Source organism: Octodon degus, unplaced genomic scaffold (genome assembly GCF_000260255.1).
Source record: "Octodon degus isolate 3935 unplaced genomic scaffold, OctDeg1.0 scaffold00076, whole genome shotgun sequence".
Taxonomy (NCBI): domain Eukaryota; kingdom Metazoa; phylum Chordata; class Mammalia; order Rodentia; family Octodontidae; genus Octodon; species Octodon degus.
Window position 1 is genome coordinate 8,201,888 of NW_004524652.1, and position 25,907 is coordinate 8,227,794.

Sequence of the window (25,907 nt, forward strand, 5' to 3'; positions counted from 1 at the left end):
CAGTCACCACCCTCTGATGGCGGTGCTCTGACTCCTACCCTCTTCTTCCTGCAGTGGCTGCTCTATGTGTCTGTGACTTGTCCCCTGCTCAGTGTGATGTCAACTGCTGTTGTGACCCTGACTGCAGCTCTGAGGACTTCAGTGTCTTCTCTGCCTGCTCAATTCCAGTTGTGACGTAAGTATATGACGTGAAATTTTGATAAAAATCTGACTGACCAGGCCAATAAAACCTGGGTACAGAAAATTCAGAACCCCAGGTTGAAAAATTCAAGCCTAATTTTCCATATTTTGCATGTATTGGAAGCCATCCTGAATGGAACAACATGCAAAGCAGTGGTTGGCCCTTATTTGCATTCAGTAGCTCGGGCAAAAGAGTGTAATGCTTATTATTATTATTTTTTTAAATTTATGTATTTGGGGGCTGGTGAGATGGTTCAGTGGTCTAAAGCACCTACTTAGAACAAGTTTAACAAAGCACAGGGACTGCGGTTCAATCCCCCAGCACCACATGCCAGCCAGCCCCGCCCCCTGGTGGGCTGAGCTGGCCACACACACACAAATAAATAAAATTTAAAAAAATAAATAAATAAATAAATAAATTTATGTATTTGGTTCAGGGTCTCACTATGCAGCTCAGACTCATAGTGATCCTCCTGTTTTCAGCCTCCCCAGTGCTGGGATTACAAGTGTGCTTCCCTATGCCTGGTCTCAGTGGCTGGCTCAGTGTGCCCGGGGGTGGGGCCGGCATGGCATGCACTACTAGGGGATAGAGCCCGGTCCCCGCGCTTGCGCTGCCTGCGCAGGCGTTTTGTCCACTGAGCTATCTCATGCCCTAAAAGTGTGACACTGAGTAGGATGAGATGTTTCCACCGGAGTGGTGACCAGTTCTGTGTCTGTCATACATTTTGTATCAGGGAATTAGTCTCACGTGGAGGTGAAGAGTGCAGCTTAATTTCACGGCTCTTGTGGACATAGCACTTGCAGCAAACCGCTGAGTAGATGGAATGCTTTGTCTGCGCTCTTCGATGGTCAAGTCGCTCACACATAACACAGATGCCTTACACGGTAAAGATATTCTGCTCTGAATATTGGTTCTCAGATTGCAGAGCATTTTGAAAGAAATTAGCAATTCAAACAGGTTCCTTTATTCAGGATTGGACCAACTTACTGTTCAAAGAAAGTGAATGTAAATTTAGCCTTGTAGTACTTTTTTTTTTTTTTGTGGAACCAGGGATTGAACTCAGACCCTTGTGCTTGCCAGGGAAGTGCTTATTTCTACTGAGCCATTTCCCCAGCCCCAGCCTTGTAGTACATTTTAATAACTGACACCTGGCAGGTTGAATCTTTTTTGGAAGTATGTGAGTCCTTCCCATGAGAACTGATTTTATTGGCCCAATAGGAAATTGAATCTATTTCTAATGTTGTCAGGAAAAAAAAAAAAAAAAAACGCCTGCAGAATGGGGCGATGTAATCAGATTAATTTTCTGACCACAGTATGGTTCAGTCTTGAAAATGAGTCTGCTCTGCTGCCTAGATAAGTACAGGAGCTAAGAGTAAAACTTCTACCTTTTTTTTTTGTATTTTAGGGAAGGGTCTACAGGGTGTTCAGGGTCTCACTACTAGATCAGACTTGTAGTGATCCACCTGTTTATGGCCTCCCAAGACCTGGGATTACAGGTGGGCGCCACCACACCCACTCTCAGTTGCTGTCTCAGCGTGCCCCAGGGGCAGGACAAGACTTTACTTTAACCTGGGACCATTTTTTAGAATGTTACTTTTCTTTCTTTTAATGTAATACTTCTATTGATTTATTTATTTTCAGTACCAGGGATTGAATTTGGGACCTTGTGCTTGCTAGGCAGGTTCTTATGTCACTGAGCCATCTCCCCAGCCCCGTCACTTATAGTCTGCATGATATGGGCTCCAGCACACTTTTTCTGTAGGGGGCCAGATCATAAATATTTTAATCTTCACAGGTCAGTGGCTCTTTGTTTCATTTTCTTAGCTTTACCTTGGCTGAGCAAAAGCGCTATAGACCTGGCAGTGAAGGGGCGTGTCTGTTCCACTGTCACTATAAACACAGGCCAGTTTGCAGACCCTTAGGATAGAAAACAGTGCTGAATCCATAGTGCCCTCAGGGAAGGGCCTCTACATTTTTCCAAGTTAGTTTTGTTTGTGACTTTCTCCTAAATGTGAAGTATAGAAATAACTATATCAAAAAGTCATAATCTTAATTGAGGATTCTCATATAAATTGTAGTTCATGAGTGATTGACTTGCATTTATTAAACTATCAACAACTTTTCCCATTAGATAGCAGTGTCACAAGAAAAGAACCCAAGAAAAATGTGTCCTTCACATATCTGTAAAGCCTAGAACAGCCCTTGCCATTCAGTTGGACCTCATTAAAAATGAGTGGTGGGGAGCCAGCAAGACAGTTCAATAGACTAAAGCGCCTGCCTAGGCAAGCTTAGGCAAGTGCAGGGACTGCGATTGATCCCTGCACCATGTGCTGTGCCAGCCCCGCCCCCAGGATGGGCTGAGCCAGTCAAAGTCTGGTGTGGTGGTACATGCCTGTAATCCTAGCGCTGGGGGGACTGAAAGCAGGAGGATCACCACAAGTCTAAGCTGCACAGTGAGACTCTGCCACAACCAAACACATTAAAAAAAAAAAAAGAGTGATGGGGTAGAACTCAATGGTGGGAGGCTTGCTTGGCATGACTTCTAACTTCAGCACTGCAAAAAACAAAAAAGAGTTGACTAGATGAAGGGACTGTTCCCCTTCACCCCGCAATGATTCTTAAATCCCCTCTGACTACCTTTACAGTCAGGGTTTCAGATGGACACCAGCTGGAGGCTCCCGGCTGGCTCTGTGAACCTTTTCTCTGTGCATTAAAGTGGGGTTCACTTGTCACCCTGCCTTTCTTGAGGACCTCCTGCTGCCAGCACCAAGGATCTAGAGATAAGTTGGGCAGATCCCACCATCAAAGCGCTTATGGTTGATTAAGGAAGATGGATGAATGTGTGGCAGTTTCTGCTCTGAGCCCTAAGAGAGCTCAGAGGAATGACATCTAACTTGGCCAGCCAGGCTAGGGAAGACTTTCTAGAAAAGACAACCTCAGCTGTCCCATGTCCTGAAGGACAAGTAGAAGACAGCCATCGTGGAGTTGGGGGACAGGCATTCCAGGCCAAATGAACCCCTTGGCCAGAGTCCTGGGATGAAGGAGGGTGCAGATAGCTTTGTGTGACTGAGAAGGGCAGGGTGCAAGGGGTGTGTGGAGGAGAGAGCAGGGTATGTGCGTGTGTGTGTGTGTGTGTGTGTGTGTGTGTGTGTGTGTGTGTGATGTGTTGTTTAGATTTTATCCTGTGGTCCTATCTTAGGTAGTTCAGCAGCAGCACACATAGTGGATCACAGAAACCAAGCCTGGTAGCAGAGAACCAGGTAAAGTGCTGTGGCAGATGAGGACAGGTGGTTCTTGCCTCTTCCCTACCCTCCTTCCCCCAGGCTGTTACCATGGATGGGAAAGAAGTACTGGATGGGATCCCAAGAGACTGCCCAGACCTGGAGGACCAGCCAAGTGCAGCTAAATCAGGAGCCCCATTCTTTTGAGTCTTCCTGCCCTAGAAGCCTCATGTCCATTCCTGCTGCTGCTGTCCATTCCTGCTGCTGCTGCTGCTGCTGCTGCTGCTGCTGCTGCTGCTGTTCCTTCTCCTTCTCCCTCTCCTTCTCCTTCTCCTCCTTCTCCTTCTCCTTCTTCTTCTTCTCCTTCTTTTTTTTAGTACAGGGTCTACAGGGTCTTGCTACACAGATCAGACTCTTAGTGAGTCTCCTGTTTTCAGCCTCCCAAGTGCTGGGATTAAAGGCCTGTGCCACCACGCCCAGTCTCATTCACGTCTCAGCACACCCTGGGCAGGGTCAGCACTGCAAGCCAGGGATTGAACTCTGGGTCCCTGTGCCTTTCTGCTTCTCAAGCTTATACTTCAGCTTGTCATGCACCTTGCTAAAAACCCTTCAAAAGGTCTCATAAAGTAACCAGGTGTGGTGGTACATGTCTGTAAGCCCAGCATGCAAGAGGCTGACATAGGAGGATTGCCCTAAGTTTGAGGCCAGCCTGAACTACATAGGGAGACCCTGTCTCAAAAAAATCAAGCCAAAACAAAACAAAACCCTCATTATGTATATATCCTCTAGTTCAGAAGGAGATCTTATTTCCTACTCACTCCTGTCTCAAACCCTCCACTCCAGTCCAACCAGTGAAAACCTAGTGATAATATCTAGTCTTGGGAAGAGGACGAGGAAATGGGCACTCCTACTGCAGTGTTTGTATATTGATGCTTTTTGGAGGGCGATTTGGCCATGTTGCAGAAGCCTTAAATAATGTGCCGTTTGACTCACCAATTCCACTTCTGAGAACGTGTCCTAAGGATGACATAATAGCTTTCTGTATAATTGGGGAAAATTAGAAACAGCCTACACCAGCAGTAGAGGATTGGTATACCAAATTGTGGTGTATTCAGAATCTGGTATGTGAGAAAGCCTTATTGATTGACTGGTTGGTTGATTGATAGGAGTGGGAATTGGACCCATAGCCTTCACACTGAGCTGTATCCTTAGCCTTTTTTTCATTTTTTTTGTTTTGGGACAAGTTTTTATTAAATTGTGCTGGGCCTGTATTTGTGATCCTCCTACCTCAGCCTCCCAGAGTGTTGGGATTACAGGTCTGTTCTACCACAAGGATGAAGCCATTTAAATATACTGTTGCAAAAGCGTATTTGATGACATGACATGGGAAATACTAGATATTATATATTAATTGAGTAAGACTTTGAAGTAATATATAGAGTGCAGTACCATTTTTGTCATAACTTTATCCTTTTACCCTACCTATTTATGCTTCAAATTGATTACGATTTGTTAATCTGGGATTGATAGAAGACTTAACTACCATAGTTTCTAAGCTATAAATCATCTTATAAAAGGTGATTTCACATTTTCTTGTTTTCACAATCTTTACAAGCTTTATCTTTTTTTTTTTTTTTTTTTGGCGGAACCGGGGATTGAACTCAGGCCCTTGTGCTTGCCAAGGAAACACTTATTCCACTGAGCCATCTCCCTGGCCCTGACAAGCTTTATCTTAAAGACAAAAATTTTATTTATTTATTTATTTATTTGTTTATTTATTTATTTATTTGTCTTTTTGAGACAGGGTCTCACTGTGCAGTTCAGGATGGCCTTGAGATCACTTTGTAGCCCAGGCTGGCCTTGAACTCACAACAGTTCTCCTTCCTCAGCCTTCTGAGTGCTGGGATTACAGGTGTGCACCATCACACTCAGCTTTTTTTTTTTTTTAATGTGTTTAGTACAGGGCCTACAGACGGGGTCTCACTACAGAGATTGGACTCATAGTGATTCTCCTGTTTTCAGCCTCCCAAGCCCTGCGATAACAGGCATGCGCCACCATGCCCAGTCTCAATCACGTTTTAGCATGCCCCAGGGGCACAGCATGGCATGCTGGAGATAAAACCCCTGTCCCTGTGTCTACCTAGGCAGGTGCTTTAATCTGCTGAGCTATCTGGCTGGCCCAACCTTTTGTTTTTAAAAAGACAAGAAATCTTGGGTCTATTCTGGGTACTTATGAACAATCTAAAGTTCCATACAATTTTATGTAATTGATGTTTTCAGAGTTTACAAGGTTCATTTTTATCAAAATTATACCCTGATTCATATTCTATGTTTGAGAAGATTTTCTGAGAGGTTAATATACTTAACTTTTTTCTCTAATGGAAAACTTTTCAAATGCCAAGCATTTTAACTCTGAATAAACTAAGTAACAATGGATTCTATTTTAACATCATGCTTTCAGAACTATCTTCCATGTATAAGCATCTGACAATTTTAAAGTAATCTTGCTAAAACTGTGTGGTTATGCCTTCAAACTCTCTGCTATTATTTTAATTTCCAGGGGCGATAGCCACTTCTGTAGTCAGAAAGCAGCCACCTACTCACTGAATTTTACAGCAAACCCACCTCAAAGGGTATTTAAACTTGTTGACCAGATCAATCCATCTATTTTCTGCATTCAGACTACAAACTGTAAGTATCTGATGTTGATATATTTTGTGAAACTTTGGGAAAATTTTCTTTAAAATATATGGAAAAGGGCCAGGGAGATGGCTCAGTGGAATAAGCGCTTCCCTGGCAAGCACAAGGGCCTGAGTTCCATCCCCGGTTCCACACACACACACACACACACACACACACACAATAATAAAAAATAAAAATAAATAAATAAAACATATGGAAAAATTCCTTATTCAGTTAAATTTAAAAAAAAAACCCTCATTCTAGAAAAATGCCTTATTCAGTTAAATTTTTAAAAAAAAACCCTCATTCTATGTTTTTGCTGTACATGTGTAGTGAGTCTCTCCTGGGACCATTTTACAGGTAACTGAAAATAATTTTACAGAGCTGGGCCATATACAGTTTCTTTAAATGTAATTGTTTATTGTGTTTTTGAGGTTTTTTCTTTTTTGTTTGTTTTTGTTTTTCGTCTTTTTGAGAGAGGGTCTCCCTGTGTAGTTCAGGATGGCCCTGAACTCACTTTATAGTCCAGGCTGGCCTCAAACTCACAAGTATCCTCTTGCCTGAACCTTCTGAGTGCTGGAATTACAGGTGTGCACCACTACACTCGGCTCTTTAAAAGTAACTGTGCTATGTACTTGCCTTTGATTTCTTATATTTGGTTTTATAGGTACCTGTACTATGTAGACATACACAGGAGCCCAGATTTTTACCTATTTATCTATCTGTGTGGTTTTTTTTACTTTATTTCCTCTGGCATAATGGTTGAAAATCAGGTTCAGCTTTGAACACTACCTGTGGTTTCTATTTCCTTTTTCTTTTTTATTTTTACTAAGAATTTTGCATGAAAACCGGATCTTTATTTTTATCTGAGCATTAACTCAAGTCAGTGTCTCAATCCAAAGTATGCGTGAGGGTAAAATGTTCGCAGGATGGCGAATCAGCGATACAGTTATTGTTTTATGTGTTCAACTTCAGCATCTCTTTGGAATGTCTTTATGTATGTCTTTATATATTTTGGTTTTGTGTTCTTGTGATTGAAAACTGAGATGAGTGTGCTGTGGTTTGTTACCTCAAGTGACAGCTGAGCTGTGACTGTCACATTCAGCCCCATGAAACATGGCCTTAATGTTCACGTTTCTAAGTTGTGAAAGATAAATGGGACTTAATTCTGTTGTAAGCTTACATTTTGCCTCTACAGAATTCTCTGCTCCCCCACAGGGCCCCTTCCGCCCTCTGTACACAGCACGTTTTCCTCTGCGATCCCGGGGCAGGGGAATTAGTAGATTCCCTGTGGCTTCTATGCTGTTTCCCTGTGGGCAGGGCAGCCATTCCTCTCCCACTGAGAAGCAGGCCTGGCCTAGAGCCTCTTTATTTAACAAGCCTGAAGAAGTGCTGTGGAGAAGTGGACGTGTGGAGAGACTATGTTTTTTCATATCAGCCTTAATGCTAATAGCTGTTTCAAAAATATTACAGATGTTATATGTAGTACATGTTTTGTGCTGATTTAAAATACTTTTTCTGAAAACAGATAAACCTGCATTGTCCTTTATCAATCCAGAAGTGCCCGATGAGAACAGTTTTGATAGGTGGATGAAGACATCTGAAGGTTTTACATCAAATGCAGAAGCAGATGTTTCTTTTACAACCAAATCAAGTGCTTTAAATACTACTAAGTATGAGGTAAGCTGAGAATATAAGTCTATTCAGGCGTCCTAATACCCTGTCCTGGGAGTTAACTTTCAGTATGGCACTAGCAAAGCTGTCTTTCCCAAGACCCTGAATTGATGTCACAGACTACAAACCTTAATGTCCATATTTCTTGTTTTGTTTTGTATTCTGAGGCAGGGTCTGGCTATGTAGTTCAGGCTGGCCTTGGATTCTTTTTTTTTTTTTTTTTTAAGATTTTTAAAAAAGAGTTATTTATTTTATTTATTTATTTTTGTGTGTGTGTGTGTGTGGCCAGCTCAGGTGGGCTGGCATGTGGTGCTGGGGGATTGAACCGCGGTCCCTGTGCTAAGCTTGTTCTAAGTAGGTGCTTTAGACCACTGAGCCATCTCACCAGCCCTGGCCTTGAATTCTCAACAATCCTCCTACCTCTGCCTCTCAAGTGCTGGCATTACAGGTGTGCACTACCATGCCTGGCCTTAATGTTCATGCTTCTAATTTGTGAAAGTTGCATAGGACTTATTCTGTAAGCTCACATTTGCTTCTGTGGAATTCTTTGTTCTCAGCCATAAGAGATGCGACAAAATGCTTGAGGCCTGCTGTTAGGAACATTAATTTTTTTTTTTTTTTTTTTTTTTTTAGTACAAGGTCTTGCTATGCAACTCAAACTTGTAGTGATCCTCCTGTCTCAGCCTCCCCAGTACTGGGATTACAGGAATGTACCACCACGCCTGGTTTCGGTGGCCGCCATGGCATGCGATACTGGGAATCAAATCTGGGTCCTTGTGCTTGCCAGGCAGGTGCTTAGACCGTGGAGCTGTCTTGCCGGTGCTGTGCACTATTTCTTAGAGCAGATGTTTGGAGGCCCCTGAAGCCTGGCAGGCGCAAGGTCCTGAGTTCAATCCCTGGTACCGAAAAAAGAAAAAAAAAGAATAGTATAAAGTAACATATCCCTACAGGTCCCTGAGAAAAAATTGAAAGGTCCCTGGTCTTCAGTAAGATTCAGCCTGCAGAGGCTGGGATGTGGCTCAGTAATGAACACCAGCTTGTGCTTAGTGTGCATGAGGCTCTGGTTTCACAACCACACACAAAAATTTTGTTTTATTTTTATTTTTTATGAATTTAGGGCAGACCCTAATCAGGGTCTCACTATGTAGATTGGACTCTCAATTCTCTTGTTTTCAGCTTCCCAAGTGCTGGGATTACAGGCGCACACTACCATGCCCAGTGTCAGTTGCCCTCTCAGCGCACCCCGGGGGTGGGGCCAGCACGGCACACCGGGGATCGAACCCTGGCTGCTGCACTCTACCGAAGCAGGCGCTTTAGTCTGCTGAGCTATCTGGCCGGCCCCAAAAATTTTAAATAAAATAATAATTTAAAAATCATCCTGCAGATTACTGTGTGAATACTATTGTGTATTCTCCCAGATTTTTATGTGCGTCTATGAAATGTACATATAATATATAGCAATTGGATTTATAGTTACCTACATTTTTCTAGAAAATTATTTTTTCAGTACTAAGTTTGTACCTCTTCCCTGTAACTACAAAACCTGTTTTTTCTTTTTTCTTTTTTATGTGTTTAGTACAGGGTCTACAGGATTTCACTACACAGATTAGACTGGTAGTGATCCTGCTGTTTTCAGCCTCTCAAGCGCTAGGATTACAGGTGTAAGCCACCACACCCAGTTTTAATTGCTGTCTCAGCGTGCCCAGGGGCGGGGTTGGCATGGCAGGCCTGGCGATCGAACGTCTGCCCCTGCATCTGCCTAAGCAGGTGCTTTAATCTGCTGAGCTATCTGGCCAGCCCTTCTTTTTAAAAAATTGTTTAAAATATCTTTTATTTATTTATTTGATACAGGGTCTTGCTACACAGCTTAGACTCCTAGTGATCCTTTTGTTTTAGTCTCCCTAGCGCTGTTATTGCAGGTGTGTGCTATTGTGCCTGGTTTTGGTGGCCAGCAAGGCATGCGCAGGATTCCAGGGCTGGCATGGCATGCGGACCCAGGGGTTGGACCTGGATCCTTGTGCTCTCCAGGCAGGAGCTTAGACCACTGAGCTATCTCCTCAGCCCAACACCAGGTGTTTCATGAGCATTTTCCATGTGCCAGGCGCAGGTAGAGCTTTTCAGATGTTACTCATACAGCCCAGGGGTGGCATACCATCGTCTCCTGGTGTGTGCACACACAAGCACAGGTGACTGCCTGAGCAGAAAAAGTGTAGGCATTGGAAAGTGACTCTTCAGACGAGCGCTAGAGCTGTATGCATGAAGAATTCCCTTGGTGTATTTCAGCCACTCCCTTCTTCCAGACCTGGGGATTGAACCCAGGGCCTCACGCATGCGAAGCGAGTGCAGTGCCACCATTTCTGGCTCAAGCTGTCCTAAGCCTAGCAGACATTTGTTTCTAGTTTTTGCTGTTAGAAATAACAAGAATTCATATATATATATATATATATATATATATATATATATATATATATATATATATATATATATATATATCTTCATGCAGTTATCTGATCAAATCTGTAGGCTATCTTTCGAGAGATAGTATGGCTTGGCCACGGTGGGTGGGAATTTTAAACACCAACAAGCACATTGCTATTCAGAAAGACTGCAGGGGCTTATGCCTCCAGTCCAGTCAATGGGGAGACTGATTTCCCATAACTTTACTAGCACCGAGGCATTTGGGTAAACCTTCAAATTCACAAAAATTATCTGTATGGCCAATAGCTATCCATTTGGGATTTGAAAATCATAGAATTATTTCATGGGAGAGGTTTGTTGGGGAAAGAAGGCATTTTTTTTTTCATAAAATACTGATTCATAAAAGTTGTGTAATTTTAACGCATCCCATAGCTGCTATTGAGACACAGCTGCCCGAGCCCCGTGCCAGCCCTGCCACCCATCTGCCGAGGCACACACTTAGTGTCTTGTGGACCCTGCCAGATACAGCAGTGCATGCACACGCACAGGTGGCTGCCAGGTACCAGCTCCATGCAGGCAAGGCCGTGCCTGGCTTTTGCACACCACTGTGACCCCGACACAGTGCCGCATGGCCCTCGCTCGGCGCCCTAGCAGCGTTGGATGGCTGCTCACTGCGCCGCTTGCTGTGTTTGCAGTATGGGGCTCCTGTGCAGACTTCCGATGCATCTCCACATCCGTTCCTGAGATTCCCTTCGCCTCTCATGTCGGCTCTGTGCACTGATAACAACCCTGCCGGTAAGAGGGTGGCGGATGTTCTTTCTCTGTAAGTGTTGGACCACTTACCTCTGTATATATGCTGCCGAAGTGAGCACAACCAGTTACATCTGTGGCAGTCATGATTAAGCAGGTACACAATCAGAAACAGAATCTTAGGCTTGCACGAGACCACAAACGTTTTGGAGTTCAGTACCTCATTTGGTGCAGGAAGCTTTCTGGCCACAGCCAGTCACTGAGGACTGGTAGTGATGTGCAGCTCATTACCTGAAAACAGCCCCCTCAGCTGGTAAAAGTTTTCTTTTTTGTTGTGCACTTACTACGCCCAGCTGGTTGTGTTAGGCGATGCCTGTGATTTTCCCATCAGTCTTCGCAGTGATCCTTGGAGGTAAGGTTGGAATCTCCACCTCTTCTGCAGGAAGTGGAGAGGCAGGGCCTTTCATGCCGGGCTCACTTGTGGGTGGAGTAGGGGCAGAACCATGCCGTCAGCCTGTGGCATCGCTCTGCTGCACTCCCTGGACTCCTGTAGGCCCTGCTGCTCCTCAAGGGAGTGACAGGAAGCCCCACCATGAGGTGGCTAAGCAGTGGACAATAGCAATTGCATGGTGGCCCAAGCCTGTCATCCCAGCACTCGGGAGACTACGCAGTGAGTTCGAGGCAAGCCTGGATAGATAATGAGACCCTGTCTCAATAAACCAAAATAAAACAAAAAGGGGAGGGATATACTTTGCTGAGAAGACACTTGACCTTGCATATGCTGGAAACAGGGCAAAATAAAACCAAACCAAGATATAGTTTTTACCTATTAAATTGACAATGCTCAAAAACCCCGAAGCTTTGGGAAGCAGCCACTCATCTCTGTGGTGGGTACTGTGAGCCAGTGCCCCCCCCCCCCCCGCTGCCGCCCCGTGAGGGGCGCTTGGCCTATGCTGTCCAAACTACAGATGATCCCGTCCTTCATCCAGCTGTTAGACCCCAAGGAGTTGATCCTGCTGAAACTCTGGCCCTTGCACAGGGTGATGCAGGGAGTGCTGGTCTGACAGCAGAGACAGAGAAGCCTCAGGTGTCCGCTAGGAGGAGGCCAGGGCGTTAGTGTGATGCCTCCAGTAGAGCACTGACCCGAGAAGAGAGGACAGGAAGCTCTCGAGCTGCGACGGACTGAGTGTCAAGATATGCTCATTGTTCAGTGGAAAAACAAGGGGCAGATTAGTATATCTAGCACGCATTTGTTTCCAAGAGTGGAAAAAGTAATTTAGAAGTGGTTTTACACACAGATTTCCATTTATTTGCATAGTCTATTTCCAGAAAGAGGCATCAGAAACTTCCTGCCTGGTGCCTGTGAGGAAGGCAAGGCTTAGAGTTGCACGGAGACTGTCTCCGTTACTTTTCTTTCATTGCTGGGACAAAATACCCGACCCCTAAAATGAAGGAAGGAAAGGTTTATTTAGCTCACAGTTTGTGGAGGTTTCAGTCCATACGCAGCTGGCTCCAAGGCAGAGCAGCACATGGCAGAGGAAAACAGCAGGACAGCGAGAATGAAGGGAGGAGCATTGGCAGCAATGGCGACGGCGACGGAGAGCAAGTCCAGCTCCCCTGTGTTGCCTTCAGGCTGCCGCCCCAGGCTGGGTGTAGCACTCACACTCGTAATCCCAGCACTGGACCATGAATTAATCTCAGGCTCTAGAAGTCCACCCCAGTGATTATGTGAGGCCTTGTGAGGACAGGTAGACACAAACCATCTTCTTGTGTCTTTGGAGTTGTGAACCTTCTACCTGACTGAAGGCTAATTTTTAATCCCTACTTTAAGCGTATTACTCATCCATGTTACAGCTTACTTTGCAGTTCTACCTTGATGACAGTTACGACGGCCAGCTGAAACATTGCTTTGTATTTTTTCTCCTGGAAATGTTAATTGCAGCATTTCTGGTGAACCAGGCTGTGAAGTGTACCAGAAGCATAAATTTAGAGCAGTGTGAAGAAATGGAGGCCCTTAGGATGGATTATTACAGCAGCCCTATGATTCTGAGGGTAAGAATTATTTTAAAGTAGAACTGATTCATTAGGTATGTTTTTAGTTCTTTGTGCCATTTTATTTTATTTTTTTGAGACAGGGTCTCATTATACAGTTTAGGCTGTCTTTGAACTTAGTGTATAGCCTAGGCTGGTCTCAAACTGGTAGCGATCTTCCTGTCTCAGCCTCTTGAGTGCTAAAATTACAGGTGTGCACCAGTACACCCCGCTCTTTGTGCCCTTTTAAAATATGACAAGAGGGAGGGCATAGACAGCTTGGCAGTCTAAGCACCTGCCTGGCAAATGCGGGGACCCGGGTTCAATCCCCCGAACCCTTTGCTGTGCTGGCCCCAGAACCCTGGGTGCACTGTGCCTGCAAACCATGTATGGTGGCGCGTGCCTGTAATCCCAGTGCTGGGGAGACTGAGACAGGAGGATCACTAGGAGTTGAGACCCTATGTCAAATAAAGAAAGAAAGAAAGAAAGAAAGAAAGAAAGAAAGAAAGAAAGAAAGAATTAGAATCACAGCAGGCCTCTGGTGAAAATGAAAAAAAAAGGATTACTTGCAACTATACACAGAGTTGGCAAAAATTTTTTTATAATGAATAATTTCAGTGTGTGATTGAAATATCTCAAGGACTTTGGTTTCAATGATTATTGAAATAATCCTTTAAGTAATTTTTATTTTTACATAGCTCATATTTTGCTTTCATTTTTTTTCTTTCATTATGATGCTAACCAATAATGTATGTCTCCTGAATAAAACATAATTTTACCAGAAACCTAAAAACTTTAGAAATAATAATTTTGTGTGTGTGTGGAACTGGGAATTGAACTCACCCTTGGGCTTGCCAGGGAAGCTCTTATTCCACTGAGCTATCTCCTCGGCCCCCAAAAATCTTAATGTATATGATAGAAATAATTATGTAAGAACTGGAAAGAGTTCTCTGTGAGAAGCAGATCAGAAAAGAAGATAAAGTACACTGCCTGGTTGGCAAGTGAACTTGGCAGTCAGGGAAAGTTAGGAATCGGGATTCGTGGAGCAGGAGGAGGAGGTCGGGGTGAGGGAGCCCTTCTCTGCAGCTGCAGCGGAGTATGAGAGTGAGGCCCTGGCCCATGGACACTGAGAGGGAGCTTTGCAAGAAGAGATGTTTTTTCACAATTGAAACCCATGTGATTGTCGAGCCAGGCATGGTGGTGCGTGCTTGTAACCTCAGTCAGCACTCGGGAGGCAGAGGCAGGACAGTGGGAGCAAGTCCAAGACCGGCCTGAGCTCCATAGGGAGACCCTATCTCAAAAACCCCCAAAGAAAACAAGATTATTGTCCAAGTCCTCCCCAGCCCCATTTCTTTTGGGGGAGGGGTGTATGCCATCCTGGGGATCAAGTGAACCGAGGGCCTCATGCATGCTAGGCAAGCCATGTCCCCTGAGCTGGATCCCATGCATTTTTTGGGGAACAGGATCTTGCTAAATTGCCTAGGCTGGCCTCAGATTCTTGATCACCCCGAGTAGCTGGGATTTAGGTATGTGCCACTGCACCTGACTCTAATTCTCTTTTTGGGGTGTATTGAGGGGGTATGGGGGAGGCAGTCCATGGCCCCATAGTCATCTGGTGTCTGTGTTCAGAATCCAGTTAGAGCTTCTCCTCTCCCTCCCTTCCTGCTCCTCTCATTGCCTAAGTCAGCCTCTGGGCCGATGGGTTTGTCTTGTTACTTTGGCTTCTCACAGTGTCCCAGGCATCCAGGTAAGATCTTGGCACCTAGCTCCCACATGGCCCAAGGATGTCTGGGGATGAGGCTGCAAGAAATAGGTGACAAGGAGTGGAGGCAGCTTTCCTGTCAGGAGAGCTTGGCTGTATTGGGAGATAAAGCTTGAAACTGGGACCTCTCCATGGTAGGAAGACAGGCATAGCCTGCAGGAAGCTCCTGGCCAGATGCCTCAGGAATGACCAAAAGGGTGGGGACGGTGTCTTCCCTTTGCCTGAGTCCCGTGCGGCAGCAGTAGGCATGTGGGGTGTGCGCTAGCAACCCCGGGTGTGGAGGCCTCGCGGCACCAGCTGCTGTGCTGGCCTGTTGTACTTCCAGCCAGAAGGAGATGAGAAGAGAAGGAAACTGAACTGTTGTGGCCGAGACCCAGACCCAAAGGTGCAGATGTCCTGCCTCACGCTGTCCTTGTGGGATCTTTGAGAGTGAGTGTGGCCTTTGACCGAGGCCTGGAAGAGTTACGAAAGTGCATCTGTCAAATGTAACAACATTTGTCCTGGTTTCTTTTTGTCTAGGTGCCCAATTCGGTGACACAGGTAAGTATTCCTTCATGGAAAGGAAGTTTATAATTCTTACCTGCATATCAGTTGTTTTAGTGGGTGTGTTGGTGCTGGGTTGGAGCCAGGGCCTCTGTATGCCAGCCGAGCTCCAGCCGGCCTGGCCCTGGCATTTTGTGCATGTCACTGCATGTGTTTTGCCCCGCTTCCCTCACTGTGCATCAGGTGGGCCTGTCTCAAGCTTTTTGTGACTTGATCGCTGTCGCCTCTGTTGTAGTGTGGAGTCTTTAACCTCCAGGTCTTGTTCTTGTCATAGGTCCCGATCACTGTCCAGTCCATCACCGTTCAATCACTAAATAAAACACTGACCCGCCTGGAGGACACTGGTGTACGGCTGCCCTCTCTCCTCAGTTCCGGGCATGATAAAATCTGCATTAACGTTGTGCTTGAAGTAGGTGCCCAGTTTGGCCTTTTAAGCTCTGTCTGTGGAGGACTCTAGCCGCCGGCTTTATGGGATGACAGGACGCCCTCCAAAGGGGGCCTGGCCCACCCTGTGGCAGCGCTGCTCTTGGCCTGGCCTTCTGCTTGCTTTGTGCCATCTCTTGAGGATGCCTCTTTATTGTCACACAAACCTAGCGACTTGCCATCACCAGCATTGTATTTATTGGGGCTCATTTCCTCTGCAGAGCTAGGCTAATCACTTTTATTTGGACCAACTGATGTGGCACATGTTAGGCCCCCAGAAGCCCGGATGACCCCATCCACTGGGTAATGCTGAGGGAACGCTGCTCAGATCTGCCCCGACACCAGGGCGAACCCACCGGGACTGGGGGAGGACTTGGCACTTCTGGCTCTCGTTACTAGTCTGGCCGCTGAAGTGTCAAGGGAGCCTGGGCCTTGTGAGCTGTGTTCTGTTCCAGGTAAAGTACAGCCTCACATACACGGATGCAGGGGAGGTTGCCGCGGCGGGCCTCTCACTGCTGCTGGGGGCCGTTAGCCGTGCCACGATCCCCCTGCAGCAGAAGTTTGAAATTAGCTTCGTTCAGGTAAGTTGGAGCCATTTTGTCTGAGTTTTAACTGCGAAGTTAAAAAGAAATTGTAACTTCTCAATGAGACACAATCACCTTAGCAAAACCCTTCGTACTGAACAGAGGGCTTGCCAGAGGTCTGTAACACAGCTGAGCAGCCTGTGTCCTCCCCTCTGGGACGAGGTTCCCCTGTCGCGTTCGCCTGTTCTTTTACAGCATGATGTACTCCCACACTGGCAGATACATTTATAGTGCTGAGTAGGGGGAGAGGTTCTTTTATAGGTTGGCAATTCCAGATTTTATTATGAAAAGCACTGCATTTTCTTCTTCCTGTTTCCTTACTAAAAGGAGCATCACTCTGTGTGTGTGTGTGTGTGTGTGTGTGTGTGTGTGTACTCGTGTGTGTGCGCTATATTGTTTTTCAGCAAAACACAAGGTCCGTTGCTCTGAGTGGCAACCCCGGTTACGTGGCCGGACTCCCATTGGTCACCGGGCTGCAGCCCCCGAAGGGATATCCTTTCCGTGTGTTCCGCCTAGTGAGGGCTAGAAGGTGGGACAGAGCCAGACCAGAGCTTCCTCCAGGTGACCAGGGGTAGGGGCGGTGGACACTGGTGCTTAGGAGACAGTGCATGGCATGGGAAGAGGCCAGTGTTTAAAAACACATCTGAAGGCAAGAGTCAACGTTCGGATGCATACTATTTCACATTTAAACAGAGCCTCCTAAACAAACTTGGTGATTTTGAAAATTTGGAATTAATTTGGAAAGGCCAGTTTCTGAGCACTTTTCTCCCAAGAATGTACTAATCAAGGCCCATCGTTACAATGAAGCTATATGGTGGTGGTGGTGGTGGTGGTCTTCCACCCCCACCCACAGAAATAACACCATCTCAGAGGCCCAGAGAAGAGGGGGCCTGGTTCTCACTTGTGTCTCAGGTCCTGTAAGTGTCATTGAGTGACACCACATTACCTGGAAATCAGAGCGCTCTGGCACTGGGAAGTCGTTCCTTAACTTTCAGTGAATGTCTGCGATTCTTCAGACCACAAACAGATTCGGACAACTCACTGTTCTCAGTAGCACGGCGGAGCAAGACTGCCTCGCAGCTGAGGGGCTCCGGACCCCAGTGCTGTTCGGTTACAACATGCACACTGGCTGCCGGCTCAGGTGAGAGGGGACTTGCGCCGCAGGACTTGTGTCCATCAGAAAGCACAGCGTCCCTACCCTTGCCCTTTAGAGCCAGACCTCTGCCTTGGCTGCTGGGTGCCTGTGAAGGCCATGTGGTGTTCAGCACTGTTACTGAGCAAGAGAATGGTCGCAGCCCTTTTCTTCCCCAACATGGCAGAGAAAAAATTGCAAAGCTTCGTATGTTCAAGTGTAAGGTTGCGCAGCACTTGGAATCAGAGCGAAAATATCTCCCCTGCAGGTACTTCTATATTTCTGAACTTTAATATACACGGCACCAGAAAAACAGTGAAGGCAGCCTGAATGTGCTGTTTTTATCTTTTTAAATCAAATATGTACATAATATGGATATCAAGGAGCCCTGCACGCTTGTGACACAACCAGCTGCTTTTATTCACGTTTGTCCCATCCTGGAGGCAACCATTTTCAACCACTGAAGCTGGGCTTTGGAAATCTGCCCCCAGATCTTCCATAAGTACCTACACATAAAGTATTTCTTCTTCTTTGGTACTGGTGTTTGAACCCAGGGCCTTCACACTGAGATACATCCCCAGGCTGGCTGGCTGCTGGCTGGCCTTCTTTCTTGTTCTGTCCTTTTTTTTCTCATTCATTCATTCACTCACTTATGGACAGACTCTAAGTCACTGAGTTGCCCAGGTTGAGCCTGAGCGCGCCGTGCTCCTGCCTCAGCGCCACAGGGCTCTGGGCTGACAGATGTGTGCCACCACACCTGCTGGTTTCATGACTGTATTGTTTCCCACTCTGGAAGACAAAGGCTCGGTTCTTCGCCCTTCCTCCTCTTCCTCCACCACCCACATGCTTCATACACCTCCCAGGGTGATTTGGGCTCTGTTTTGTTAGACAGGATTCACCATTTATAGCGTTTGCTCTGGTCTCCTTAGACCAGCATTTCTTAAGAGCGGCTGCCTGGAGCCCAGTCCCACCAGATGTCCACAGGCCTAGGCCGTGCAGCGATGATGGGAAACACAAAATTATAGCTAAAACCAGGATCTCTTCCTCAGGATTTTGCAATCCCTTTACCATGCCAGTGTGCTTCAGGAGGGATGGGGACATGTAAGGCATTGTCCTCCTAACTCTTGGCCAGGGTTCTCTCTGTACAGAAAGAGCTTCCATGGAACACAGTTTGGAAAACAGTTTCAGATTCCCTTATGGCCAGGATTTGGCAGTGTTAAGAAACACTTTAGCTTCTGTCAAATGATCCCCTCTGGCAAGGGAGAAGATAATGAAACTGGAGAGTCGTGTGTTTCCTGGAGGCCTGTAAAAGCCCCAGGTGGGCTGGATGTGGGAGCACCTGCTTGTATTCCCAGCTTCTTGGGAGGCAGAGGCAGGAGGATTGTAAGTTCAAGGCTAGCTGGGCAATCTGCAGGTTTTTTCTAAAAAATAAAAAATAAAGGTTTGCTGATGTAACCCAGCACTCTGAGTTCAGTCCCTACTGTCACACAGAAGTAAAAATAAATTACTGGCACAGTTACTCGGCCCTTTTCCTCCCTAAAGGCTGAGCCCTGCCATCCCGTGCCAGCTGCTGGCACAGAAGGTGAAGGACCTGCTGAAGGGCCAGGGCTTCCCGGATTTCGTGGCCCCGTTCGGCAACTCCAGGGCACAGGATGTGCTGGACTGGGTGCCTGTCCACTTCGTCACCCACTCGCCCCCTGTCAAGGTAAAGGGAGAGGCTGAAGGCCAGGTGCTCGCGGTCTCCTACTGGGCTTGGGTACACCTGTGAGGGAGGTGGTGGCTCTGGGTGGAGCCTGAGCGACCCAGATGGATCCATCAGATTGGCCTGAACCCTGAGTGTTGACTGTCCCTGCTAGCAGGCAGCCTCAGCCTCCTGAGTCGCTTGCAGTACAGGCAGGCGTGACCATGCAGCTTTCTGGGTTTGAGCCTGTTTCCTTGTCTGTGAAATGAAAACGTGTGCTCCGACCTCAGGGGTTGTTTCGTGGGTCTGTGGAGGTAATGTAGCGGTGGGCGGCCTCCCTGGAATGGGGAGCTGCTACCGGTCACCATCCTGCTCTTGGGTGTCCCTCATTCCTAAGCTCTGAAATGCTCCAGAATCTGGAACCTTTTCAGTCCCACAAATAGAAAGTTCCACACCCGGCCTTATGCGACAGTGGCAGTCAAGACAAACAAACAAAAAAAATACTGCCTAAAGTTACCTTTCTGCTGTAAGACATGCAATAGATCTATGCAGTAGACTCTCAGAGACTTAGGCCTCATCCCCAGGCTGTCTCACTTATTATGCATATGCAAATGTCCCCAGATCAGAAAAATCCCAAATATTCCTGGTCCCCAGCATTTCAGAGAAGGGGTGCTTCACCTGCTTGTTATCAGCGCCACACAAGCCGGCTGGGGACAGCACAAGGCCACCCTGAGATGAGTTGGGTGCGTCCCTGTCCGCACTGCTGCCCACCCACACGCTCTGCTCTACCTGGAAGCCCACACACAAGTGCGTTTAATGCCAAAGTGCCCCAGCGGGTTTAATGGAAGTCGACATTCTACACACCGGGGCCTGCTCACGTGTGCCTCCTCGCCCACCTGTTCCTTTGTCTTGGCAAGGTGTGGGCTGTGCTGTCACCACAGGTGCGCTCTCCCTCTCCGTCTTATGCCCTAATTGCTGAGCTTTCTCATCACCATGCTCTGGGTGTATTTGTAGCAGGGCATGGTGAGGTAAGGATGCTCAGAAGCCACCTCCGCTACCTGCAGGGTCGCCAGGGAAGACCTGAGACCAGGTCTGCATCCCTGCTGCTTGGCCCTGGGGCTTGGCTCGGTTCTGCCCCCAGAGAAGCCAACAGTTCGCTCCTGGCTTCTTGGCACTGAGTGAAGTCACCAGTTAGGGCTGCTTATCTGGAAGGGGACAGGCCAGGGGCAGAGGTGGCACTGCTTGTGGCTTTGCTGGCCCAGGAACTATGCAGCCTGGAGCAGGCTTTGCGTGAAGCACGGCCACGCTGGGCCACAGCAGCTGCACAAGGCAGCTCCTGATAACAGGGTGTTTTGCAAGAACGGTGCAGCGTGTAGTTCAAAAGGCTATTCCAAGCTAAGCAATCCATTTATACTTTTGGCAGGCATCAGGCATTAGCAGGCCTCTAGCTTTTCATGCCCTAAGAGTATTTAGAAGGAAATTTTTAGTATGGAAAAATTTCAAGCTCATAGAAAAGTAGTCCCATACAGTGGGAGCCCCATCCAACCACCATGCAGCTTCAAGTTCTCTCATTTGCCAGCCAAAGACAGTGAGGCAGGACAAGGGTCCAGAAGCCGAGTTCCCCACAGGGCTGCGGACTCATCCAGCCTGCGCTGTCAGTGCTAAACATGCAGGCACTGCCGATGCCCAGATGTCACATCTTAGGTGCCAGCTGATGAAACTAGACAAATGGAAAGAATGTTTGGATCTTCTCAGAGCATTTTAATGAGACATGCTGCCAGGTTTAATTTGTTAATGTCCGGCCCCTCTCCTGAGGTAGGTGTGAACAGTAGATGAAGGTGGAGCCCTTAAGGTCCCCACGTGCAGGTGACATTAGCCACTGCAAATCGGAGGGGATGGAAGAAAATCACACTAGGGGGTGCAGTATTTTTGGAGCACTGAGTGCTTTAATAATATGTGCTTTGTCAAAGCTGTTTCGATCTGAACTTCTGGAGTCTATTCATTCTCTTGTTCAGAACATTTTGTAATATGTGGAACATTTTATAATTAAAACTCTGAACTGCAGATTAAGTTTGACTTGAGGTTGTATAATATTCAAGATTGATGCCTGGCATTTTGTTTGGCAGGATTCTTGTCAGCTCCCCGTGGCTTTGGTCCTAGAAGTGAAGTGGACCAAGTATGGATCCCTACTGAACCCCCAAGCCAGGATAGCAAATGTCACGGCGAATCTCATTTCCTCTGCCTTTCCCCAGGTAGGCCTGGCTGGAGCTTAAAGGTATAGGTTCTATAGTGTGTTCAAGGCCCTGGTTCAATCCCTGGTCCCCTGGTGTGTGTGTGGGGAGGCATAGGTTGGGGCTGGAGCTCAGGGAGAGCAAGGACCTGGGTTCCATCTCCAATACTAAAGACAGAAACCCAAATACTATGGGTTAAGACAGAGAAGTCCAGCTGGGTGTGGTGGTGCACACCTGTAATCCTGGCACTTGGGAGGCCGAGGCAGGAGGCTCACTGAAAGCTCCAGGCCAGTCTGGGCTGCATAGCAAGACCCTGTCTAAAAAACGAGAGCCAAAACCAAAACCAAAACCAAAAAGAATGATAAAGAAGTATAAACAAAACTCATGTGTGAGGGGCTGGGGAGATGGCTCAGTAGAATAAGGGCTTGCCTGGCAAGTGCAAGGGTCTGAGTTCAATTCCTGCTTCCAAAAAAAAAAAAAAATATCACATGACAGATGTTTTATTACCTGATAAAAAAGATAAACAATCTGGAATCTTAGAACAATTTTGTGGTCATTCCTGTACTTTGGAAGGAAAAGACCCCACTGGCAAAGGTTTATTGGCATCAGCACTCCTGCTTAGAGTCGACCTCAAGTTACAGCTGAGGCTGGCGGGCTTAGGACACTGGGCAGACCCCTTCCTTCCTCCCTCCACACACCCATCAGGTCCTGGGTTGGCAGCAGCCCGATGCGGGGAGGCAGAGTCCCCATTTGTCCCCCTGCTAACACACTGGGTGTACAGCTCTGACGTTTTACTGCAGACCCTGGCTGGAAGTGAAAGGTCGGTGGTCATCTCCACCACGGTGACTTTTGTGGACGTGTCTGCACCTGCAGAAGCTGGCTTCCGGGCCCGGCCCACCATCAACGCCAGGCTGCCTTTCGACTTCTTCTTCCCATTCGCGTGATGGAAATGGTCACTGTAGGGCCCGCCATGGAGGTCTGCACTGAGGGGCAGTGGGTACTTGGGGTGGCAGGTGGTCTGGACACTGTGACCACTGGGTCACAATCCTTGCATCCAGGTGTCACCCCTGAACCAACATTCTCCTCTTGCCCTGATAGAATTTTTCCCTCTTGGGGACAGCGCTCCACTCTCAGATTTTGAGCTGTCTCGTCCAGTGCTCCGTACGAAGGTCCTAGGTGGAAGCCGAGTTGTTCCAGGAGACCACAGAGAGCCGACTATGCCACCGGGTGCTCAGGGCGGGCCCAGCCACCTTATTCAGCCCCACTTTAATGTGGCTTATTTTAAAAATGTTCATTGTTCAGAGTTCAGGTTTTCTTTCAAGTCCTGTTGAAATAAGTACAGAAATAGCAAAATACTGTACAAAATTGTGTGAGGAGAGCACAAAGCCTCGCGAGGGGCTCCTCCCCCAAAGATCACACTGATTACAGGGCCAGCGTGGGTCTAATTGCCGTTTCCATGCCGAGTGAGCTCCCAGCTCACTGGGAGAGGAGGAGATCGGCTCTTTCATACATTAATTGTATGGTGACTGTGGAAAACATGGCCAGGTGGCGGGTAGTTGGGGCCCCGAGAAGCTGCTGGCAGCTGAAGGAGGTGGGGGGCTCTGGCAGCCCCACCAGCTGCTTTCCTTCCTGTAAAAATGCTCATTCAAAAAAATGCTCATCCATGGCTTCCATGGATGTAAAATTGGAGAACTGTACATTTGATGAGATTAAATTTTATATTTATATACAACCAGTTATTGTCCAGGTTCATTTTCATCAAGAGTAAAGTGTTCCACATCAGAAAAGTTTGGTGCTTTTGTCATGCAGCGCAGAGGAAGGGCTGAGCAGCTCTCCAACAGAGAAAGAGCTGCCCGCGAGGCCGAGTCCAGGGATGACACAGGGCCGGCCGGAGGCAGAGGCCCTGGACCCAACTCAGCCTGCGCCAAGGCCGGGCCTTCTTTGCAGAGCCTCAGACTTCTAGTTCACTTCACCAAGCAGGCCGTGCTGTCGCAGCAGCTTGTTGAGTCTTTCAATCTCTTGTTCCTATTGGAAAGCAAATATCAGCATTGCCTGAACCTCAGCAGGATGTGACAGTCATCCGGGAGCCCCAAGCACAGGGACACAGATGAATGAGAGCTGCTCTCCTATGGACTTCAGGCTGCTGAGGAGATGCTGCCCTCAGACAGGTCCCTGAGCAGGGACAGTCGGGACAAGAGGTACCCAGAGAAAGGGCGTCAGCTTGGGTGGCAGGCATGGATCTAGCAAGTGAGACGGGTGACGTGTGAAGTGTGAAAGGACAAGGGCCACTCAGTCCAGGGAAGGGCAACGGGCTGAGGCACTGCAGGGACATGGGACACCCCATGCTTAGGGGACCATGACCAGGTTGTCCTCGGGTCTTACCTTCTCAGTGCAGCTGAACTCGAGGTGCTGGATCTTGGTGGCCAACTGAATATTGATCTGTTTTAATCTCAGGAATTGCCGTTCGGAACGGGTCTTCACTGAGATGATTATCCCTAGAGGGTAAACGAGGGTGTCAGAAATACGGGCTTCCGTTGTAACCACCCGGGGAAAAGCAAGATATAGTCTATCCTTATATACAAATAGAGGTAGGAGGAGCAGTGACAGACGCGTCATCCTCAAGTGCTGTCACAGGCCACAGGCCAGGCGTGTCCTTTCTGTGCTGCACAGTACCCAGCTACCCAACATCTGCCTTTGGCCCACACAGCCTGCTGGGATGGGGCTGGAGCACAGATGCCCTGCAAGCACCAGGCCATTGGCTGGTTCCCACTTGACACAAGCCTCCCCAGCAGGGACCGGAAGCTCCCTTTTCCCTGGCACAACCCAAAGCAAAGTTCTACTTGGGCTTCGTTGTCATCACTAGGCCGCCAAGGGGAGCAGCTCTGTGCCTCATAGAAGCAGCTGCCCTGCCCCTTCTTAGTGAATCCCTCATCTGGGGAGCCCTGAGCCTGCCGGGGTGCTGCAGAGATCAGTCACCCTGCTAGGCCCGTCCCGCTGTGGCAGACAGTACACAGCCGTGTCACATCTGCATAAGTGCAGAGTCTGAACCAGAGGCCCAGGCCCAGGGTGTACGACAGAAGGTTTCCTCTGAAATACCATCACCCCACACGCCAGAGCCAGAGTCCAGGGCATGTTTATAGGTGTTATTTTCCTCCCAAAAGGACCAAGAAGGTCATTTTAGAAAACTGGCTACCTCTACCGAGCGCCACGACTTTCTCTGAGGGAGCGTGGTGTGTGGCGTCGCTCAGCTTCCTGGGAGCCTCTGGCGGGTGTCCTCCACTTGGGTTTGGTGGAGTCCTCAAAGATGATCACCCAGCATGGCACACACCTCTTTCTTGAGCATTCTCAGAGGCTGAGGCAGGAGGATCACAAGTTTGAGCCCAGCCTGGACAACTTAGTGAGGCCCTGAGGTCTCAGAATAAATGCAGGGATGGGAGCGTAATTCAGTACAGCCCGGATTCAGCCCCTAATACCGGGGGGTGGGGGGGATCCTCTGAGAAAAAACCTCAAGAGACTCCTTACGGAGTAGTCTGGCCTTTCTACATACCTTTTGATAATCATAAAAAAATAAGGCCTGAAGGAGAAAGCTAGTTCTAATGGCACTCGTCCCACCCATCTGGCCCAGAGGCAGCTGTTGGGCACCAAATGGCACCGTCTCCCTTTCCTTTAGACTCCTGTGAGGTGGTGGAGGCTGCGTGTAGCCCCCATGGCGGCATCTGAACAGCTGGCCCCAGCACCATGCCCGGCTGCCTGCTCTCCTGTGCCCTCTGCTGCCCAGCAGACTCATGTACCATTGATGATCCGGGCCACGCGCCACAGCCGGAGCAGGATCAACAGCCCAAGAGCCTCAAACTCGTGCTCCCAGAACAGGAGGACGACGTCAAGGACGAACGAGACCACCACGACCACTGTGTCCAGGATCTCAAACTTGTGGTGAAAGAACTCCAGGCGGAAGACAAATATCTTAAAGAAAATCTCTATCATGAAGAAGGCCAGGATGGCAATGCTCATGCAGTGGAACACCTGAAGGAGACAAGGAACCAAAGTCAGATGGGGCCTCGGGACACTGGCGGGGTGGGACAGAGCTGGGCCTCAGGGACCCCTCCCCACATGCCAGCGAGAGATACCGAGCCACCAGAGCCAGACCACCCTCCACGCTGGAAACCCAGCATTGAGCACCACAAGCCAGGTTTCTGCCCTCTGAAGCACAATTGGTGCGCACAGCTATGTTGTAGGACACTTGCTGCAGCACCAGTACGGGGTACAGCCAATGTGGCCCCCAAAAGTCTCATGTGTGGGGGTGGTGGTCAGGTCATCAGCGGATCCTCCAGGAAGGAGCTCAGGAACTGAATGGGCCTGCTTGGAGGTGGTCACTGGGGTTGTGACCTACAAGGGTGCGTTCTTGTGCCCAGCCCCCGCCCCCGTCCCTGGTTCTCTCTGCTTTCCTGGCTGCCAATGGGACGGGCACCTCCCAGCCCTTCTACCTGCTGGTTCTGCTTTGGAGCATGGACTCAATCTCTCTAAAACCGTGAGCCAAAATAAACACATCCTCCTCTGGGTCATGGATGCTGGGTATTTCATCCCAGCAATAGGC

General features: G+C 48.0%; 2 protein-coding genes across 4 annotated transcripts in view; one reads left to right on the forward strand and one right to left on the reverse strand.

The window, feature by feature from the left end:
* Positions 1 to 22,503, forward strand: part of Tctn1 (tectonic family member 1) — a 28,116-nt gene extending 5,613 nt beyond the window's left edge. The window contains exons 2-15 of one of the 2 annotated variants that reach the window (XM_023720548.1): positions 55 to 175; positions 5,963 to 6,093; positions 7,613 to 7,764; positions 10,872 to 10,971; positions 12,869 to 12,978; positions 15,239 to 15,259; positions 15,537 to 15,671; positions 16,141 to 16,266; positions 16,674 to 16,759; positions 17,270 to 17,410; positions 18,944 to 19,106; positions 21,209 to 21,334; positions 22,114 to 22,289; positions 22,412 to 22,503. In XM_023720548.1, coding sequence (XP_023576316.1) covers positions 55 to 175; positions 5,963 to 6,093; positions 7,613 to 7,764; positions 10,872 to 10,971; positions 12,869 to 12,978; positions 15,239 to 15,259; positions 15,537 to 15,671; positions 16,141 to 16,266; positions 16,674 to 16,759; positions 17,270 to 17,410; positions 18,944 to 19,106; positions 21,209 to 21,334; positions 22,114 to 22,257 — 1,556 coding nt within the window. In that variant the 3' untranslated portion in view covers positions 22,258 to 22,289; positions 22,412 to 22,503. Of the gene's footprint in view, positions 1 to 54; positions 176 to 5,962; positions 6,094 to 7,612; positions 7,765 to 10,871; positions 10,972 to 12,868; positions 12,979 to 15,238; positions 15,260 to 15,536; positions 15,672 to 16,140; positions 16,267 to 16,673; positions 16,760 to 17,269; positions 17,411 to 18,943; positions 19,107 to 21,208; positions 21,335 to 22,113; positions 22,290 to 22,411 lie in introns of those variants that run through there. The other variant, XM_023720549.1, reaches the window with a different exon arrangement.
* A 742-nt stretch (positions 22,504 to 23,245) lies between these two features.
* Hvcn1 (hydrogen voltage gated channel 1) overlaps positions 23,246 to 25,907 on the reverse strand; it is a 29,678-nt gene continuing 27,016 nt past the window's right edge. For both annotated transcript variants that reach the window (XM_023720551.1, XM_004635914.3), the window contains 3 exons: positions 25,105 to 25,336; positions 23,696 to 23,808; positions 23,246 to 23,338 (listed from right to left, as the gene is read on the reverse strand). In XM_023720551.1, coding sequence (XP_023576319.1) covers positions 23,273 to 23,338; positions 23,696 to 23,808; positions 25,105 to 25,336 — 411 coding nt within the window. In that variant the 3' untranslated portion in view covers positions 23,246 to 23,272. The remainder of the gene's footprint in view (positions 23,339 to 23,695; positions 23,809 to 25,104; positions 25,337 to 25,907) is intronic.